Source organism: Coffea eugenioides, chromosome 8, assembly GCF_003713205.1.
Source record: "Coffea eugenioides isolate CCC68of chromosome 8, Ceug_1.0, whole genome shotgun sequence".
NCBI lineage: Eukaryota > Viridiplantae > Streptophyta > Magnoliopsida > Gentianales > Rubiaceae > Coffea > Coffea eugenioides.
This window is the reverse complement of record NC_040042.1, coordinates 44,276,446-44,295,678: the sequence shown is the minus strand read 5'-3', so window position 1 is coordinate 44,295,678 and position 19,233 is coordinate 44,276,446. Positions and strand designations below refer to the sequence as shown.

General features: G+C 35.3%; 1 protein-coding gene across 1 annotated transcript; it reads right to left on the bottom strand.

Annotated features, from left to right (window-relative positions):
* Positions 1-2,885: 2,885 nt before the first annotated feature.
* LOC113781693 (AT-hook motif nuclear-localized protein 24) lies at positions 2,886-3,761 on the bottom strand. Its single transcript, XM_027327663.1, has one exon. The coding sequence runs from the start codon at positions 3,759-3,761 to the stop codon at positions 2,886-2,888; it is 876 nt and encodes a 291-aa protein (XP_027183464.1).
* Between the last annotated feature and the right edge of the window lie 15,472 nt (positions 3,762-19,233).

The following is a 19,233-nucleotide window of genomic DNA, read 5'->3' as shown; positions in this document are numbered from 1 at the left end:
GGGATACTTGTCGCAATGGTAGAATTCGTATAACCTACTCTACCCTAATCTAGAGGGAAGGGGAGGGGGACTCCATGTGAGTAGAGATTCCATCAAAGAAAGTCAATTAAGACTGCCACATGAAGTGGCAATTAGTGGGAGGTCAAGGATTCACCTCCCACCCCACCAAGACTAGTGGTGACCACCTGGCCAAAGGCCTAGTGGCTCAATGTTGATAGATTTATATACAATTATAGTACCGGTAGACTGTAGCCATTTGGAGAGATAAAAATGGATAGATGAACTATTGTCTCTAGAGTTAAAGCATGAAAATTTTGTCAGACTCTTGCCTATTATTTTTATCCCTTACACACACACACACACACACGGGTGTGCCGTAGTTGTCTGTGCAAAGGACGGACCCCCCAAACCGAATCACATTTGGGAAATCTTAGGTTCAAGATGACAATATATATTGTTCCTCATCGAATCTGGACTTTTAAAGAACTGTTGAAATTGTTTGTTTTTGGAGAGAGTAAAATGAAAATCATGAAACTGAAGATAGATAGATAGATTTGGGTGCTCCACGCAAGCAACAACAGTTTTGTTGATCAACATTTACTGCTGTGTCGGATGATGTAAACTTCATACATACAATTGTATACGTCCAAAACATTATAGAAGACCTACCGAAATTGCTTGCAATATCTACAGACTAGTTGCCTCACTAAATAGCGACAGCTCAACTGTGGCCATATCTATATTTAATGTTCCCAGGAAAATGCCCAAAATTTCTGGCCGGAAATAATGGCTAGCTAGCCAAGCTACACAGAGACTGACTAGTGGTGAGGTGATCGTAACTATAGAACCATGCACTCACTCTCTCTGCCTACGCTTTGCTTCTTTTCTTTTTCTGCTTGTATTTGTGTGAAAGAAAAAAGACACAGAAAATAAAGCATTGAAGTAGATAAAAATATATTGATCACGATCATTGGCTTACCAACAGCCCGAAAGAATAAAAGAAAGAGAAAGAAAGTTGAGTGGAGAAGACCCATATGGATAGTGTCTAATGTACTACTCGCCACCATACACTAGTGTATTAACATATGCTGATCCCAGAAAAAGAAAAATGTGCCAGCAGCGTGATATGATCTCTGGCACTATAGAAAGAAACGCCAGGGGCCACCGTACATACAATTTTAGGTGTCTGTGGATATCATACCTCTCCTTATCGATCTAAAAATCTGATAATATGTGTGGAAGACCCCAAAAAACACATACCCGATACGGATTCTCCAGCCACATAAACCTTAAACTGAAAAAGTAGCAAATTGGAAGGGTACGAATTTAGACTGCATCCAATCATTGGCCGTTAAAAATATTAATGTGTTGAACTTGAAGCACTGACAAAGCATTTCAAAGATGAAATTTTGGGCCCAAAGAATAACCCCCCAAAAAAAATCAATATAGGTTCAAAGAAAATCCCTCGTTATAGTTGAACCAGGTCAAGAAAAAAAAAACAAAGAAATGGCATTCAAAAGAGAGAGAAAGATAAAGACAGATCCAACATTGATGGAATAAAATAGTTTTTTTCGATCAGAGGTTATCTAGTTGTAAAATGAATCCATGAAACTAAAGGAGAAGAAAGAGAAGAAAGATGATCATCATCCCAAGATAAAAGCAAAAGCTGCATGGCCGAGTGAAGCGAGTGTTTCTAGAGAATGGATAAGCTTATGAATCTTACTCCCCTTACATGGGTTGTTGCATAAAAAACAAGCAACCATTGTGAGCAAACTAGAAAGGGTTTCTCACCCTTGCTTCAATTCAAAGAATCTTAGCTGTGTTCTAGTCTTGGTTTTTGCATTCTATCCCTTCCTTCCCAAACCCCTTAAATTTTACACTCTTAAAGAGAACAAAGAAATCTAAACTACACTAAACTAAACTGAAGTCCGAGCCTCTAAAACTATAACGCTCAAGAGACATCTTGTCCAGGTTGGTTGCCTCTTCCCTTCTTTCTTCATTGTAACCGCTGCATTGCCTCGAAAAGGAGCTCGTTTGAAACTGTGCACATGTCCAGATATATATGACTCTCTTAATAAAGGCTCTCTACATTGTTCAACCCAATAAACTCTAACATTCATCAGAATGGGAAAAATGTTGGAAACTGCAATTTTCTAAAGCCCATACTTCCGTTTTCTATCTTCTCGTAAATATAGCATCATGACATGCCACCTAACCATTCAAACAGTCAAATGATTTTGTCCAAGCAAAAGCACTCTTCTTAATGTCATAGAGTATCATCCCTTGAAAAACACAATAATTTCAACTCTAAATATCATGATTATCGCATAATTTGTTCCTGTTGGGTTCGGGGAAAAAAGGAAACAATGTTCAATGCGGCATACTAAATAAGATGATCATGGGATTATGACTAATGAAATGGAACGGAGGAAGTGTAATCTGGCTTGGAAAGATAGTGGAAAACAATAGCAAATGTTAATTCATGGATAACTGTTCTTGTTCTTGAAGATCATCATCTTCCTTTCCTCTTTTTTTATAGCCAGATTAATTACTTGAATTACTTGTTGCCTATTCGAATTGACCTCAATCAAGAAAGAAATAATTTACAAAGTTCTTTAATCAAAATACAAATGCAGAAGCCACATCATTCTACTCATCAAACAAAAAAAAACACAAAAGACCTACTAGCTAGCTCACTAAATTAACCGATGGAAAGCAAACTCAACACATGATCATAAGAAAAATCAAAAGCTGAAATATTGCTCAAAAGAACCAACCTGAAAACTCTTCTACCTAAAGAGCTGATCAAGATAATTAATAAACAAAGTAGTGGTACTAAATCATGAGAATAATTCACCTTAAATCAATTCATAACCTGTTATGAGTTAGAATGGAGGGCGACCAGTAGCCCAATAAGCTTCATTAGGCAATTGAACCGAGTTGAGAAGATTAGGAGGCATGCTAAACAAAGAAGGGTCCGCCATCAATTGCTGCTGCTGCTGCTGCTGCTGCTGCCCTCCAACCGCTCCTGGAGATCCCAGTGATCCTCCTTGCATTTGCAGCGAACTCTCATCTTCATCTAGTGGAAGTCTCTCATATGCAGCATTGCTGAAGGAAGCAGCCATGATGACAACAGGCCCTGATGCCATAAGTGCTCCAACAACACTTCCCCCCACCACTTGCCCTTGCCCACCAGCTAAGTATATAGTCAGGGTTGTCGCGGCCGGAGGAGCAGGTGGGGGTAAGAAAGACCCCGCAAGGGATAAGATCTCGAACCGGCCGTGCAATGTCACTACAGCACCCGGTGAAGCCGGTTGCCTAAGCGTAACGTTCGTTACGGTGCCAGTTCCACTCATGATGCATACCCCTCTTTGGCGTCTCCTGGCGAAATTCGCCACGCTTTCCATGATATCGCATCCATCTGCGATTTCCATAACGTGGGTTCTTAGCGCATTCGCGCTGTCACGGGTGATAATGATGGGGGGTTTAGGTTTGTTCTTGGATCCAGCTGGTCTACCGCGAGGCCGCCTTGTGATTTCTCCTCCGTCTCCAGCTGAGCTTCCTCCATCTTTCCCATCGCCACCGTTGATGTCATTCTTTTCCTCACGATCTCGCTTTTGGCCCATGTTTAGGCCGCTGGTGCCGCTGTGCTCATCTTCTGAATTATGGGTCTGGTGGTGGAATTGCTGAAGATTGAAATCTCTAGTGTTGAAAGGAGGTGGGAGGGAATGACCATGAGCTGAAGCCGTGACTGGATCCATACTTTCCCAAGTCTTTTCTCTTTTGTCCTAGAAGGATGTATGTGATGAGGTTGCCAGATGAAAGTACAAGTAAAGGCTGAAATGATTCAAAAAGATGGTGAAAGCTAAAAAGAAAGAAAGAAGTAGACTTTTGGGGATGAGAGGATTTTTGCTTTCTCTTTCCTTTTCTTGCTTTCTGCCTTAACTCACTTTGCTGGCCTTGTTTTTTAACAAATCAAAGCACTACTCAATAGGTTTCATGGCCATCAAGAGGAAGAAGGCCAAGGAAGAAGAAGAAGGAGAAGAAAAGAAGTAGAGTTTCTGGGTGTTACCCACCAAAATTTAATTCCCAGCTGAAAAATTCAATGAACTCATTCAACATATCCCCCAGCTAGCTCAAGGCTCAATCCTCCTCATCCTGAGTAGCTTAGCTTTACTTGCCGATGGTGCTCTTGTTGTTTTTGCTTTTGCTTCCCTAAGGTTATTTCAGGTTTTCTTGGTGAGGAGTATGATATTCTTGGAGGGTTTTGGAGTGGTAAAAGATAAGAGGACTGAGCTAGAGAGTTAGAACAGGTCTTGTTTGGTTTGTGCTTGAGTTACTAATCTAGGAGATTGGGTTAGGGTTAGATTTTGTCGAGGATAGATTGTTGATGGGGTGTGGTTTTTTGGTGGTAAGATTGCGTGCCCGTGGGCGGTGGATGGGTCCTCTTCCCCCTCCTTCTTTTCTCTATTTTTTTTTTTTTAATTGTCATCGTCTACACCTATTCCTCCTCTTCTTTTCTTTTTGTGTTTCTCTAATGCATATAATGGAACAACAACACATAATCAATCAAAAACTGTGTCTCCAAAAGAAAAAGGTTTCCTCAAAATTCAACTCTTCCCTTTGTCCATTTCTCTTTGCCAGTCACTAGTCCCAATAGTCCCAATCCAAGAGGGCTTTCGCTGGTTTTTGTCTGCTTAAATCAAGGATTGCTTTGTTGTACTTGGTTAGTGATTCATGATTGGTTAAGGTTTCCATTTATTATAAACTATTAATATTTATAGTTTGATACCTTCTTGCATGGGTGGTTATATTTATGGTAGTTTTGTGTTTTAAAAGTTTGACATGTTTCACGAATGGGACAAGGCGAGTTACAAAAGGAACAATATTGTTTTATACATTGACAAAAACAAACGTAAAATAAATATGATATGAGCAGGTATAATAGAGCATTGTGAAAAAGGATTCCACATACATGTATATATATATTCTCACAAATAATTGCATACGAACTTAAAGGAGCTCTTTGGTTGGGAATTCAAGTGCTGAAAATGAAAACACATATAAACAACTTTTATATATCTATATTTTAGCAACTCACATTCCCCGGCCTCCATCTTCTTGAAGTTTAATTAGCCTCTCCATTATGAATTCGTAATCTACTATCATGCAACCAATAAGTTTCTAGGGCATTATTTAGAATATTAAACAGTAAAATAGTAGAAAAAAAAGGGATTCATATTGGTCGTGAATTGCTAATATAGATGAAAAAGAAATGAAATGTATAGAATAATCAAGATTATAAAGTGACTTAGTATTCCTAAGTAAAATGCACAACTTTTTGCGACAGCTTCTTAAACTGAAAAACTCAATGAAGTCATGACTGATTGAGTTTCTAATTCTTACTAATTAATTCATGAGAAATATATGACTTTTAATTAAGCATGCTTTTGAATACAAAATCCAAATCCAAAATCTATTTCGTATAATATATTGTATAAAATCCAAATCCAAAACCTTAACCAAGTACTAAAATTTCATTATTGTTATTTAGAGTAAACTACTAAAATTTAGATGGATAACAAAGTAAGACAGACACATTCTTAAGCAATTATGTCATAGTACGGTCTTGCATTACAATATCTATTTCGATCCTAATACATATTTCATTTCAGTTCAAATTCAGATTCCAAAACCGAGGGCTCCTTTGGTAATCTAGCAACCTTCTGCAACCATTAGGTAGACAGAAATTTTCTTTTTCTTTTAAAGAACAATATTCTAATAAACATATGGATATTGCTCAACAAATTGAATAGGAAAAATTGAATGCCGCCTTATAGAGAGTGATCATGGGAAATTTGCAACGGGCTACAAGCAATACATGTAGCCGGGACAATTAATTAAACATGACTTCATCTTTTCCTACTTCAAGAGAAGGAAGTGGTCACAAAGATCTTTTTTTTTTAATACAATTAATCTCAATAGTTTTTTTATTCTTACAGATTTCCAAAAAAAAAAAACAAAAACACTAAAATTGGAGGTGGGAGGGACAGTGACTGCTTGAGAGCCGCTCAGAGATATTTAATCCATTGGACGCCCACATGCACCACTATCCTCTGCAAACTCTATCTCTATCTCTCAGTGTGTGCAAGAACCAGGGGGGTCCACATGCGACGACTCACACCGACACGTGGCAAATCCCCCCGCAATTCGTGGGTCTATTCCTTGAACTACGACATCTTCTTAGTCCTTGTCCTCGGCCCTTAATTTGTCTCGGTCCTTCAAATCATATGAAACCTCTTGTTGTATGCATATGCACAGTTCCTTTTCCCTTGCTACCTTCAATGTATAGTATATCCCATTTTTCTTCTAGTTCTTGTTTTCTTTCTTCATAATCTCTTCCGACCCATAAGTCGTATTGTTGGTTACTTGGTGATCGAGTGTTATGTGTGCATTTTTGTCAAGGAAATGACTGCTAATTAAGGACTAAGATTTAAACATTATACTTTCACATCAAAAGCGTCTTTTTGACTTGCATGAATTGCAGACCAAAAGCACTAGGTTTGGTAGTAGTTTGCGAATTTTCAAGTCTTTTCAGTCGCTTGTAGCAATCTTTTCATCAATGCATGGACCGCAAACCTTGCTCAAAGGTATAATTTCACAAACCTTGCTTAAGACTTCTAACAATTTCACAAAGCTCCCCTTCATATTTCAAAATTACACATTCTTCCCTTATTGTTGCAAAAGTACTCTACTACTCCTATATAGGATACTTAATGACTTTTTTTTTTTGGAAAATTTTTAGAAATTCCAAGGAAAACCAAAATTGACTTATTCCGCCTCTTTCACGTTTCCACCTTTCTATCTTGCTTTTTTTTCCACTTCCATCTTTGCGCAAATTCCCATCGTCCATTTCTCTTTGCCTAATATTTCTTTTCCAATTCATGATCAAATTCTGTCTAACGTCTCTTACCCGTATCTGTCCCTCTCCCTTCCCTTCTTCTTTTTTGTCTATTCTTATGTCCTTTTTGCAAACATGATTAGGCTCATCTCTTTTTTTTTTTCCTTTTAATTTTAAGTGTGATGGGTTTGATTTTTCTGCGTCTATTTGTTTTATCCAATTTTGGTTGATTATGGATAATTAAACTTGTTGATGTCAAAAGTCAAGAATTTGAGAGAATTTGAGAGATGGATGGGCTTTAGAAATGGGTGGTTCAAAAAAAAAAATAAAGGATGCTGCAAAGAGAGAAAAAGGAAAGAACTGCGCAATTGGTTGTTGATGAAGTGTTAGTTTTGGGTAATATTTGAGGTTGATTTTTATCTAGTTTAGCACCAAGTGATAAATTTAACTGACTTGTTAGGAAGTGTAGAGGCTAGAGCTATTGGACATAAATTAGGTTGCGTTGTTTTGAGTGCTAGAATTATTGAAATTTATTATGATTTAGACTGAGGTGTTTGCTTGGCTTTTGTGGTAGTGTTGCTTGGAAGAAGTCAATCATCATAGTTGGATTTTTTTTTTTAAAAAAAAAAAACTTTTATTTTTGGCAGAAAGAGTTTGTTAGCTTTGGTGTTAGAAGAAAGGCAATCAACAAAGCATTTTTAATCTTTCCTTTTTATCTTTTGGTAGAAAAGGTAGTTTTGGATGTTTGAAGGAATTAGTTACCTGTTGGACCTATTTTAAAGCATAAATAAATAGTGAAAGTAAGGGAGATGAGTGTAATTTCTGAAATCTAGAGGGAGCCTCTTGAAATTGGTAGAGACCTCCTCAAGGGAGGTTTCTGGAATTATATATCCCTTGATTAAAATGAAAATTTGCCAAGCTTCGTGAAATTTGGAAAAAGAAAAAGGCAGGAAGTGAGCAATTTGGTTCGTGAATATGTGTTGACCAGATAGAAATCACAGTGGTGGTTGGTTACGGGAATTTGTTATGCAATGAAGATAGCGTGCAGTTCACATTACCTATTGGTTCCTCATGTTTCACCAGTCTTTGTAGAAAATTTCTATTGGATTTAATATTTTAAGGGGAAGACAGTAATGGATCGGATTTCAATCTGACTTAATTTCCACCTGCACGACCGATATCTTTTTATTATTTGGTGTATGATACGAATAAGACGAAGAGATTATTTCACATATATAATTGCAATTTTCTGCTGCAACAGGACGATATTTGACTCATCATCAACAATTTGGAAAAAAAAAAAAAAAACATTTTTGTACTAAAACTCACATTTATTTGTGTAACTATGAAAATGGCAATGCCTAATGACACTAGCTAAGAAGGGTTCTTTTAATTTTTTTTGTTTTCAAGAAGTGAAGTTAAAATTGAAGGTCTATATACCTAGATACAACGGGGAAGACTAGATTTGAATGTATAGATTAAAATAGTAAATGGCATTTAGAGCTCTTTACGCCGTCAGACAAATCTATATATATCTAGGAATCACAGAGGGATTTAGTGGGGGAAATTCAGTAGACACAAGGCCAACAATACATATATGGTACTTTAGCGAACAAATTGGCACAATTTTGAACTATTAATATTTTCGTCATCCAGTAGAGAAGATTGGACCATTGCTCTGAAAGATAAAGCAAACGGGATCTACACAGCAAATACTGCTGCATTGATATCTGGGAAATTCTTCCTATATTTATTTCCCAGGAATTAATAGATAGAGTAATTATATCTAATCGCTAATATACCATATAATCATTGTCTCGCATATACATCTCGTATAAATCAAGATTATGCGCGCAGTCTATCCTCCTTTTGAAACACATAGTTAGTGAAATGATTTAAAAATTTCACTCATTGCATGCAAGTAATAACTCGGAGCAAAACTTTGACTCGAGAAGATATTGAGTACCTGTAAAATTGGTGATAAGATCGATTGGGACGAGTAACAAAGATGGTGTATTAGTTTTGTAATATTTACTATTAATCCTTAAAAGTTATCTATCATATATATATATGAGATATAAGTCATGCATTTAATTAATACCTTTGATAATGAATCACTACACTAGCTACCATCATTAAACGAGTAATCTATATAATTGTGATGATTTGTTCAACAAACTATAACTTCTTTTAAAAGTCGAATCCTAAATGTGTCTTGTAAACTCAGTTTAGAACAGTGCAAAACTTGTTCTTCTTCATTGTTTAAAATCTAAACTAGTCCAAGAATTGTATTTTTCTTTTCAACGATTTACTTTTTCTTACCGTTTTGAGTTTAAACTAAACGGTATATAAAGACACTCCCTAGATATATAAAGCTAGTGAAGTGCTCATGGTTGATGTTTATTGCTAGACCAATGTTTTTAACAGCACGGCAACATTTTACATAAGGGCAAAACCTCCCGCCACCAGCAATTAATCCTTCATTTTTACTTGTAAAATAGGAATACCAACTCTTTTTTTTTTTTTTAACTCGCGGCGTATACGCCAACAAGTCTTGTATGCCTGCCACTTTACATTAATTTGAATTCTAATTTCAAATATTATATACTATATAACATGCATTCAAACATGATAATATATACACACTATACGAAAAGATTTACCCTATAAACTACATTATGGCCGTTTTAGTTTAAAATTGATGTAGCTAGCAATAAAATTATTGCTGCGGCAATACACATCATCGCCCAGTACTTACAATTACTTGATGCAAGAAACTAGGAGTTTAAAAACTGTGGCTCTGATCTACCCTATGAGAAGAGAAGATGCATCCATGATCATAGGGGAGTGGTGCAGTCATGGAAAGTTTTGTTTGTTTTGGGTTGGTACAGGGTGGAATATGCTTGTTAATTAGGCATTGCAGTTGGATGCATCAGGAGCTATAGGGAGGGGTATAGAGGTGAATGGCTGCAAGTGCATGGTTTGACCGCATAATTTCAGATATGAGAGTGTGGGTGTTGGTGTTGGTGGGCTGGGCGAGGGAGTTGGGGTTTGGGAGAAAAGACGCGTGGGTGGCGCTGACACAATTAGAAGGCATCAGCAGCAAGAGCAAGAGCACGAGCACGAGCGCCCTCCGCGGGGGATTCGTTCTATGTTGGATTGGTTCACAACACACTGTTTTATTACTTGCTTTTTCATGAGTAGTACCAATTCTTAATGTTGTTGGGATTCTCTCTTTCCTTCCTTGGTCCTGAAACTGATAATCTGGCTGATCCATCCTCTTGTCGTTCTCTCTCTCTCGCATGACTTTTTTGGGCGGAAACCCATGTAGCCAAGATGCTCATTGTCGGCTCTCCCTCCCTCCCTCCCTCTCTCTCTCTCTCCCTATCTCCATCCTCTTGCCTCAGTTTACCTAAGCATTGTGAGATAATCTCATGCATAAAGACTGAACAAATCTTAAAAGAGTTTCTAGTTCAAATGGACATTTCGCCACTCGTGGACATTGGAAAAGTGTCTAAAAAAAAAGAATTGTATACTAGAATGAGTTATTTATTGCATGTAAAATGGATTTGAATCCATACTTGAGGAGAAAAAAATTGATTGTTTTAGGAGTACCATGTAATATTGCCAATTAGCTAGTGCTTTTACATCCCACCATGTCCATTCACAACTCATTTAGGACCGAAGCAGTGCGCCACAAATACCTAATTTCTCTCGCCAATGAGTCAACTCTGAGAGGTGTCCAATTGCGGCTGCCTTTTACTTGAGGGGTTCAGTGAAATAGATCATCCTTCTATTCGTTTGGTGACAAAGATACCGCGACTCAATTTTCTTTATGGTTACTTTTTTAAGCACTAAGAAGATTTTATAATCTCATACAGATAACCAGAGTCATATCAGTTTGTGTAGAAGCATGAAATCATGTACAGATTAAGAGATCAAATCTAATCCAATAGGTATTAGCTAGGGAGGAAGAAGAAACAAGAGAAAAGGGCAAACAACCAACAAAGTTCAGGTAGGAGAAGGAAGTTCAATTTCTATCATCACCTTCTCCTTTCCCACCTTCCTTGCCCCGCTCCCCTCTCGCTCTAAACATATTTTAGCAGAGAAAAACCTAGGACAAGAGTCTTCGAGGTACAATTCGAGTTAATGAAATTTAAGTAGAAACAAGAAAGGAAAGGAGGGTACATACCCATGATTATGGAATGTACTTAGTCCTTACCTCATTTGGTTTATCACGCAAAGTATTAAAATCTTTAATGACCAGAGCTCTATTACGATTATCTATGACCATCCTGATGCTGTGATTGGACATGAAGAAAGCTTAAAATAGACATCTTGATGCTATAGAACTTATTGATCAACTTGTATATTTTGTTAATGAAAAAGGTAGAAAGATGAGAGCCATGATTAGCTCCAACTCTACACTATTGAATATTGATTGATTGATCAGCCGCATAAATACATGTACCTAATGATTACTTGTCAAAAACCTTGGCCTGTTAGCTAACGCAAGAGAGCATCACACCCTTTATTTTAGAAGTAATCTAAAATGAAGAAGGTTATAGAGTGTTTAGGTAGAAAATAACTATTACATTTTTTTTGTTGTGATGTAATGCATGATAGATAAAAAGATGATAGAAAATATGTTTGTAACTATTTATAAACAATAACAAGATCTATAAGTGATAAGCGATCATCTTTTTTCAGTGAGAGATGGTGAGAAAATTTTATTGAATTTAGTCTTTTCATGAAGTTGATATTGTTCTAGGCTTTTGTGAGCCCAATGATGTGTATCAGTTGTTACAAAAGCGGAAAAAAGGGTAATAGTAATTGATTTTGAGAATTATAAACGCATACAAAAGTCTAAATTACGTTTGAAACTTTAGAAAATCGTTTGAGTGTTTATGAAATAGGAGTAGATGTGCCTAAAATTCAAGGAAGAGAATCAATAAGTAGCTTAGCTGTATTAAAAAAGAGTTAATAGCTAAAGATTCAGGACTATTAAAACATTAGGGCTTATGGAGACTCATAGGCGAAGTAAAATAACTAGTGAGTTCTTCAAGATTAGCTCACCTCACAGGCAGGCTCCTGCCATGGTGGAACAGTGTTAACAATGTAGCAAGTAGATGAGGTTCAGAAACTTTAAACAACTTGGTGCTAATGACTGGAAATATTTTAAGCACTACTAAGTCACCAGACATTAATTAATCAATCATTTCCACTAAAGATATTGATGCCTTAACCATTCCATTAAATTATTATTATTCTACTTCTCCAGCCACCCCACAGAGGACTGCACCAATTGGAAGCTAAAAACGAAAAGAAATACTAAACCAATTAAGTCCCATGTGATAGTGTGATAGGCGCCAATGGCATGTAATCAGGGAGGTTTTAACTGTTCTGCTTTCTCAAAGGGCGATCTTAATTTTCATTTCATCACCTTATCCAGCTCCCCAATTTGCAGCTTTACATAGTTGCTTTGTAACCAAACATGTTTAACCTGATATATAGTGATACACTAGGTATACATGCATTAAGCTCATTTGAGTTGTATAAAATGAGATTAACGTGGTTGTATAATCCGAGCATTATTTTCTCACTTGGGAGGATACCGGATTTTGGGACGTCAGTGTTCTAGGACGATAGAATTAGTTGATAATAGCATCGACAGAATTAAGTTACTTTAGGGTTAAGCAAGCGACAAAAATGAGGAATGCATGTGATTGTTGATATATGCCATTGGGGGCGCATAATCAAGAAATAATTTAACTAATCCCCTAATTAATTATCAGTAGAGTCAGATGCCAAAATTCAACCATATTCTGCCTTGTTTTCTAGCAGCCAGAGGGGACCAAACCCTCCGCATTTGAGAGGACTAATTGTTTGAATGGCGATTCGGGTCAGCGGTGTCCTGGCAATTTAATTGGCAGCTAGCTTCTTCAAGTCCGTGGCCGTTCTGTTGTTCTCTTGTTGTTTTGTTTGAAGAGTAAGTACTTGACACTTCCCACAATGGGGTAGGATTTTAAATGTCTCATGCGATTTAAGTAATCATATGTTAACGAGTTTGTACCACAAGATTAAGAGGGCCATTAGGAGTTGACCATGATCCTTAACCCATTTTGTTTTCGTTTCTGTGTTCAATATACATCTCGCACCCTTCACTTTTTCTTGTAGGTTTAAATGATTATTTTCTTTCGATTTAATTTTATAAATTTGAAGATTATGATTAGGATTTTCTTTTTCTTTTTCTTTTTTTAAAAAAAGAAAAAAGAAAAAAAAACATTTCCCTTCTTCTCACACCCTTCCTAACCCCAACCGTCAGTTTTAGGTTTGAACCCTAAACCTAAACACAACAACATAAATGAGATAAATTAGTACATCCTTTTAGTGATTTCTTTCAGACCAATAGTAAAGGCTAGCTAGTGGGCAGCTGAGCTCTTCTCTTGAAACTTATGGTATTCAACTTCCATGAACAATTTCTCTAATTCCCCCATGGTATTCAAGAAATGACCTCACAATGAACATCCCTCTGTGGTACTCTATATCTATATGAATAGTACATGTTGGGGGAGAGAGAGAGAGAGAGAGAGAAACCTTTGTGAGTCGAAAGAAATCCGTTGAACAATTGTGTTTTGAAGGATAAATCCGTCGAACAATAAAGTCTAGTTACATAATTAAAAGCTCAATAGAGTGTTGTTTTGTGATAGAATAGTTTGACTTTTTAACTCTTCTAGTGGCACATATGTTGGGAGCATCTTCATCTTTCATAGTAATTAAGAAATTGCATCCCAAGTCTGTGGGGATGGGGAATCACACAAGACAGCATAGCAGCAAAATTTTATTATCCATTGCAGATCACATCTCTGTAATCAACCTTTTAGTTTAATAAATCCACTTCCATTCACTACGACTACCAAAAAAAAAATGCTCCTCTTTTTTTTTTGTTGGTTTACTTTTTGGGTTTCATCGTTTCCTTTGCTTCTCGTGGCTTTGTCAATTCTACTCTGCCTATGTGAGGCGTGTTTTGAAGAATCGCGTCAAACTGTTGGAGGAAGCTTCAACTTAATTTGGGCCAATTGCGCTGATTGCTGAGAAATGCAAAGCCCTGTAAGTAAGGTTTCAATTTTTAGCAGTTATCCGTGTAAGACTGTCACTGGCCCAAACAACTTTACAATGATAGTCCACTATATACATGATACATCCCCATACAAGAACAACAAATTAGTCCCAAGACTCAGCTTTGATTAGCAGTGATATTACTTAAATGACCATGACATCTTTAGTTTATATTTCTAATGTAGTTCTCAAATTCTCCCTTACATGGGGTTTAGAGTTTCCTTGAATTTGAATATACAGCGTATTTACCATATATTAATGCATTAAGCACGAACTCGATACAGATTTTTTCTTATATATATAATAAGCAAATTTCACTAATGGATTGTTAAAAATCGTCCAACACGATTTAATTTACATCATAGTCCTAAAAACAGATTAAACACGCGCTAGAAATTATAAATCTGCAGGTTAAACCCAGTACAGACTTATCACTGTTGAATTTATCGGCATAGCTCTTTCCTTGGCTTCATACCAATCAAACGTCAAACAAAAATTTTAATTTCATCGTCTGCAAAAAATGAGTTCGTTTCATTTGGGACTACAAAGCTAATGGTCGCTGGTCTATTCAAGATTTTAATGGGAGGAATTAGATCCGTGGAAGAAAACGGAGATGGTAGGATAAGCAACCTTAGATGTTATGGATGCAAAAGATACTACAAATTCTTATCAACTTTTCTGAATGCTGTCAATCATATTTTGCTTGATTGATCTCAGGGCCCAGCTTTCACAAATATTTAGCTGCCTAAAATTACGACAGGACAAAGTACAGAGGTCCAACTCTGATTCCACTAAAAGAGGAAGAATCTGAGATGATGATTACCAAAAGCACTTGCTATCTTGGTTTTTAGATCTCTCAGTCAGTGCACCTAGAGATGTTCCATTGCAATCATGTAAATCTGATAAGCCAATTGTAGCAAGCAAAAAAAAAGTTACTTGTGTTGATCGGGGAACTTCCTTAATTTTAGGGGACAAAAGGTTTAGCCTTGCAAATCACGGTAACTTTAATTAAGGTAATGTAATTGATAAAATTGTTAATTGTTAGTGGGAAGGAGTAGGCATAGACTCAGTTTTCGCGAAATTTTACACATCTTATAGATATTTCCCTGCAAACTGGAATTCTAGTGAAAAAGATGAATGAAAATCAGGAATTAAATTGAATCTCATAAAATAAAATGCTGAGAGTTAACGTACACAAAACTGAGTACAGAACTTTTATCTCCAGCCTATCCCTCTTCCTGTCTTTAACCAAGATCGCAGAATTTGAATCCTCAAATCAGTATTGATCCATCCGAGTTCTTTCACATCTCATTGCATCTGCCATCCATGTCAAAACCTCTGAATCTTTACTGCTTGATTCAATCACAGTCGAGTCAAGAAGTCAAGATATAAAGCACCCAATATTAAATGATTTGCATGCATATCTTTATTTATTGAAATGGCTGCCATTTTCTTGTTGCTTATTGATTCATGGTCCCCTTTTGCTCCATTTAGGTAGCCAACTCATGCAAAGGTGAAACAGTCCTTTGGCAATGCTTGATTGCAGCAACTGCCACTACCTTTTCATTTTAAAGTTTTGATCTCCCTATCGGCGCATTGCAAAGTTCATCTCGCACTTAGAAGCACCTTCTTTCGCTTTTCACTAAACAATTGCTTCATACTGTAACCATAAAACTTTGGTTCCTAGTACTCAATACAAGCATTTTATATATATATATATATATATATATAGAGAGAAAGAGAGAGACTCATGCACACGCACGCACACATCAGTAATTGTACATTTTTTTAGTGTAAATAGAAGGTTTCGAATTCGAGAACTTTCCCTTATACTCCCTCCTCTAACCTAAATAATTGAACTATATCTTAGTTTGTATTTACATATTGACTATCATGTGAGAAGCAAAAAGGGCCAATTATGGTTATCCAATTAAAAGATAATCTTTATGGATTAATCCTTCTACATATCCTTGATGTCGATTGAGATTACAAGGATTGCATAATCCTTGCTTTTCTCTAAATTCCACGAGTGTTAGGAGAATAAGGAATCCACCTGGGTATTTCTGGTATCTGTCACTGTATATCATAGTACTTCAACCTTAATTATTCTCTTCCTCATCTAATCATCTTCCATATATTCTTTAGCTTGGTATGGATCTAATTTTGGTTTCACCTTCTAGATGATGTTTGTACTCGTCTTGACCTCATATATTTGCATGGTCTAGAACGAAACCTAGGCAGCTTCGATGAATCCTCTTTCAATCAAATCAAAGCCAATCACTTACGTTTAGAGTTCCATTTAGTTAGTGAAGTGCCATTTATTAAATTCTTAATACACTTTTTTCAATACTTGTACTTGTTATATATCCTTTTTCTTTTTTTTGGGGTGGATTCGTGAGTGTCTTCACAGTCTTTTCTTTTTCATTTCCCCCTTTGAATTCTACCTTTTTGGATGTGGGAATTGTGCATCAAAAACAAAAAAGAATCCACACAAAAGCTGAGATAACACCAGTACACCTTCTTCGTAGGGGTGAGCAAATTCGGTTCTTACCGAATTCATAACCGATTTCAAATTCAATTCGGTAATTTGAAATCGGGTATTTGGTAATTTGGTACAAATTCGGTACGTACCAAATTCACCGAATTCTAATATGGTATGAAATAGGTAATGAGATTATGAATTAGGTAATAACCGATTTCGCATTCAAATTCGGTAATTGAAATCGGGTACCGCATTACCGCATTCGAATTACCAAATTGGTATATAAAATTATATAATAGATAGATAAATGCTATTTAGTATTAGTATATACTACTAATAATTTATTATATTATATAGGTAAATGCTATTAATAATAATTAGTATATGGTATTATCAATTTATCATCATATCATGTACTTATAATAATAATAATATATAATAATGTACAATATATTATTTTAGTATTTGTTAATTGTTATATGACTATAATAATACCAATATATAGTAATACATAACAATATAAGATAACTATAATACTTATTATTTTATACATGAGTAACATGACTAGAATTAGATAATAATTAACACATATATGTATAATACTAAATATTAAACAATAAACATAATTAGTAATTAAATTTAGATATTGGTAATTTGATACATCATTCATGTTTGAATTATTGAATATTTGAATGCGTAATCTCTAACTTGCAAGTATTAGTGTACTCTACATATTTAACATAAAAATTCATATTATCTATTCACTAATCTTAATTCTTAAGACTTTAAGTATAGATAAGACAACTAAGTAGTTAGCAATGTAAGTGAATGCATATGAATTGCAAATCAATGTACTAGTGTATTGACTTTCACAATAATATATGTAAGTAAATAAGTTTTATTTTGATTTGAAATAAATTATAAGTTTGTAAGTAATATAACTTATCACTACTCATTGTAATTTGTAAGTTTGTAACTAATATTACTTATTATTAATCATTGTAAATTATAAATTCATAAATTATCACTAATCATTGTACAGTCTAAGGTTTATTCTAGTTTAAATTAATCACTTTTTATGTGTTCCTTAAATCATAGACTAATGATTTTACGCATAAGTTATCAAATAAGTTAAAATTCATATTATCTATTTACTAATCTTAAGGCTTTAAGTATAGACAAGACAACTAAGTAGTGTAAAACTGTAAGTGAATGTATGTGAATTGCAAATCAATGTATTAGTGTATTGACTTTCACAATAACATGTGTAAGTAATAAGTTTTTATTTTGATTTGAAATAAATTATAAGTTTGTAACTAATACAACTTATCACTAATCATTGTAATTTGTAAGTTTGTAACTAATATTACTTATTATTAATCAGTGTAAATTATAAATTCATTGTAACTACGAACTAATATTGCTTATAATTAATCATTGTAAATTATAAATTCATAAATTATCACCAATCATTGTATAGTCTAAGGTTTATTCTAGTTTAAATTAATCATTTTTTATGTGTTTCTTAAATCATAGACTAAGGATTCTAGGTATAAGTGATCAAATAAATGCCAATTAAACCACAAAATGATTAGAACATAAGTAATGTGTTCAATTATGAATAAATTTAGGGATCAAATCAGTAATAATTTATAAATCATAGATGAATTCGGTTAAACCGAATTCATTACCGTTTTCGAATTTGAAATCGGTTGCGGAATGAATTCGGTTATGCCCAATTCGAAATTGAAAACGGTTTAAATTTTTACAGGTAGAATAACCGAATTCACCGAATTCAGTGCACCGAATTACCGAATTTGCACCGAATGCACACCCCTACTTCTTCGTACAACAAATATAGCACCAATATACAAAGCTAAGACCATATATGATTTTAGACTTACAAATCACTTCTTCTGTAGTTGGCGCATATATCACCAACCTTTGGATTTGATACGTTGATTCTTAACTGAACATCAGCAGCAATTGATTTGATTTGTACCTGTGAACACGAAGATCATGCTATAGGCAGTGGTTGCCATACGTGGCTTTGCTAACCGCTTTAACGTTTACTTACAGCCGTACAGGGCATGCCCATCTGTAGACTCCGTGTGAACGATCTCAAGCATCAGTTTTTTATTTATATTTTGCAGAAAAGATTTATTGATCAATGATGACTCTGGGTTGTGGTTTTGTAGAAAATTTTTTATATTTTTTATAAATATATTTTCTAATTACTTTTTTATTTCATATATATCAAATCGTTACACTATATTTTTTTATAAAATCTTCTTAAAATAGCAATCCAGACGAGCCCCATTCAAGATCATGCCACTGCCCGTTCTCATCAGATTGTCAAACCATAGTGCGAAATTTGCCAAAATCGGAAATTGTGTGACAGACTGACAGTCCCATTTTTTCGAAAAAAAGAAAAACTTTTTTCTGACTAGGGAAGGATGGGATTTGATAAATTGGGAGGAGGATTTGAACTCGAAAGATCTCTGAATCTTGGAGTTTCAACCTTAGTGATGGGTGCAATTGAAAGTATGGAAAAAGCTAAGGATTGCAAATTGATTTTCCAAGAAGACAAAGTGCTACTTGATGAATAATATTGCCTTCTAGCCATAACATCAGTCTATAGTTTTCAAAATTAATAATGGGGGTCCAAAATTAATAATGTAGAATTTTCAGGAAAGATTTTAATCATCCAGATGAGAGAATTCCTAGCCCC

What these genes read in the sequence shown, in the direction of transcription:
- LOC113781693 (XM_027327663.1), bottom strand. Translation starts at nt 3,761, where the DNA reads ATGGATCCAGTCACGGCTTCAGCTCATGGTCATTCCCTCCCACCTCCT.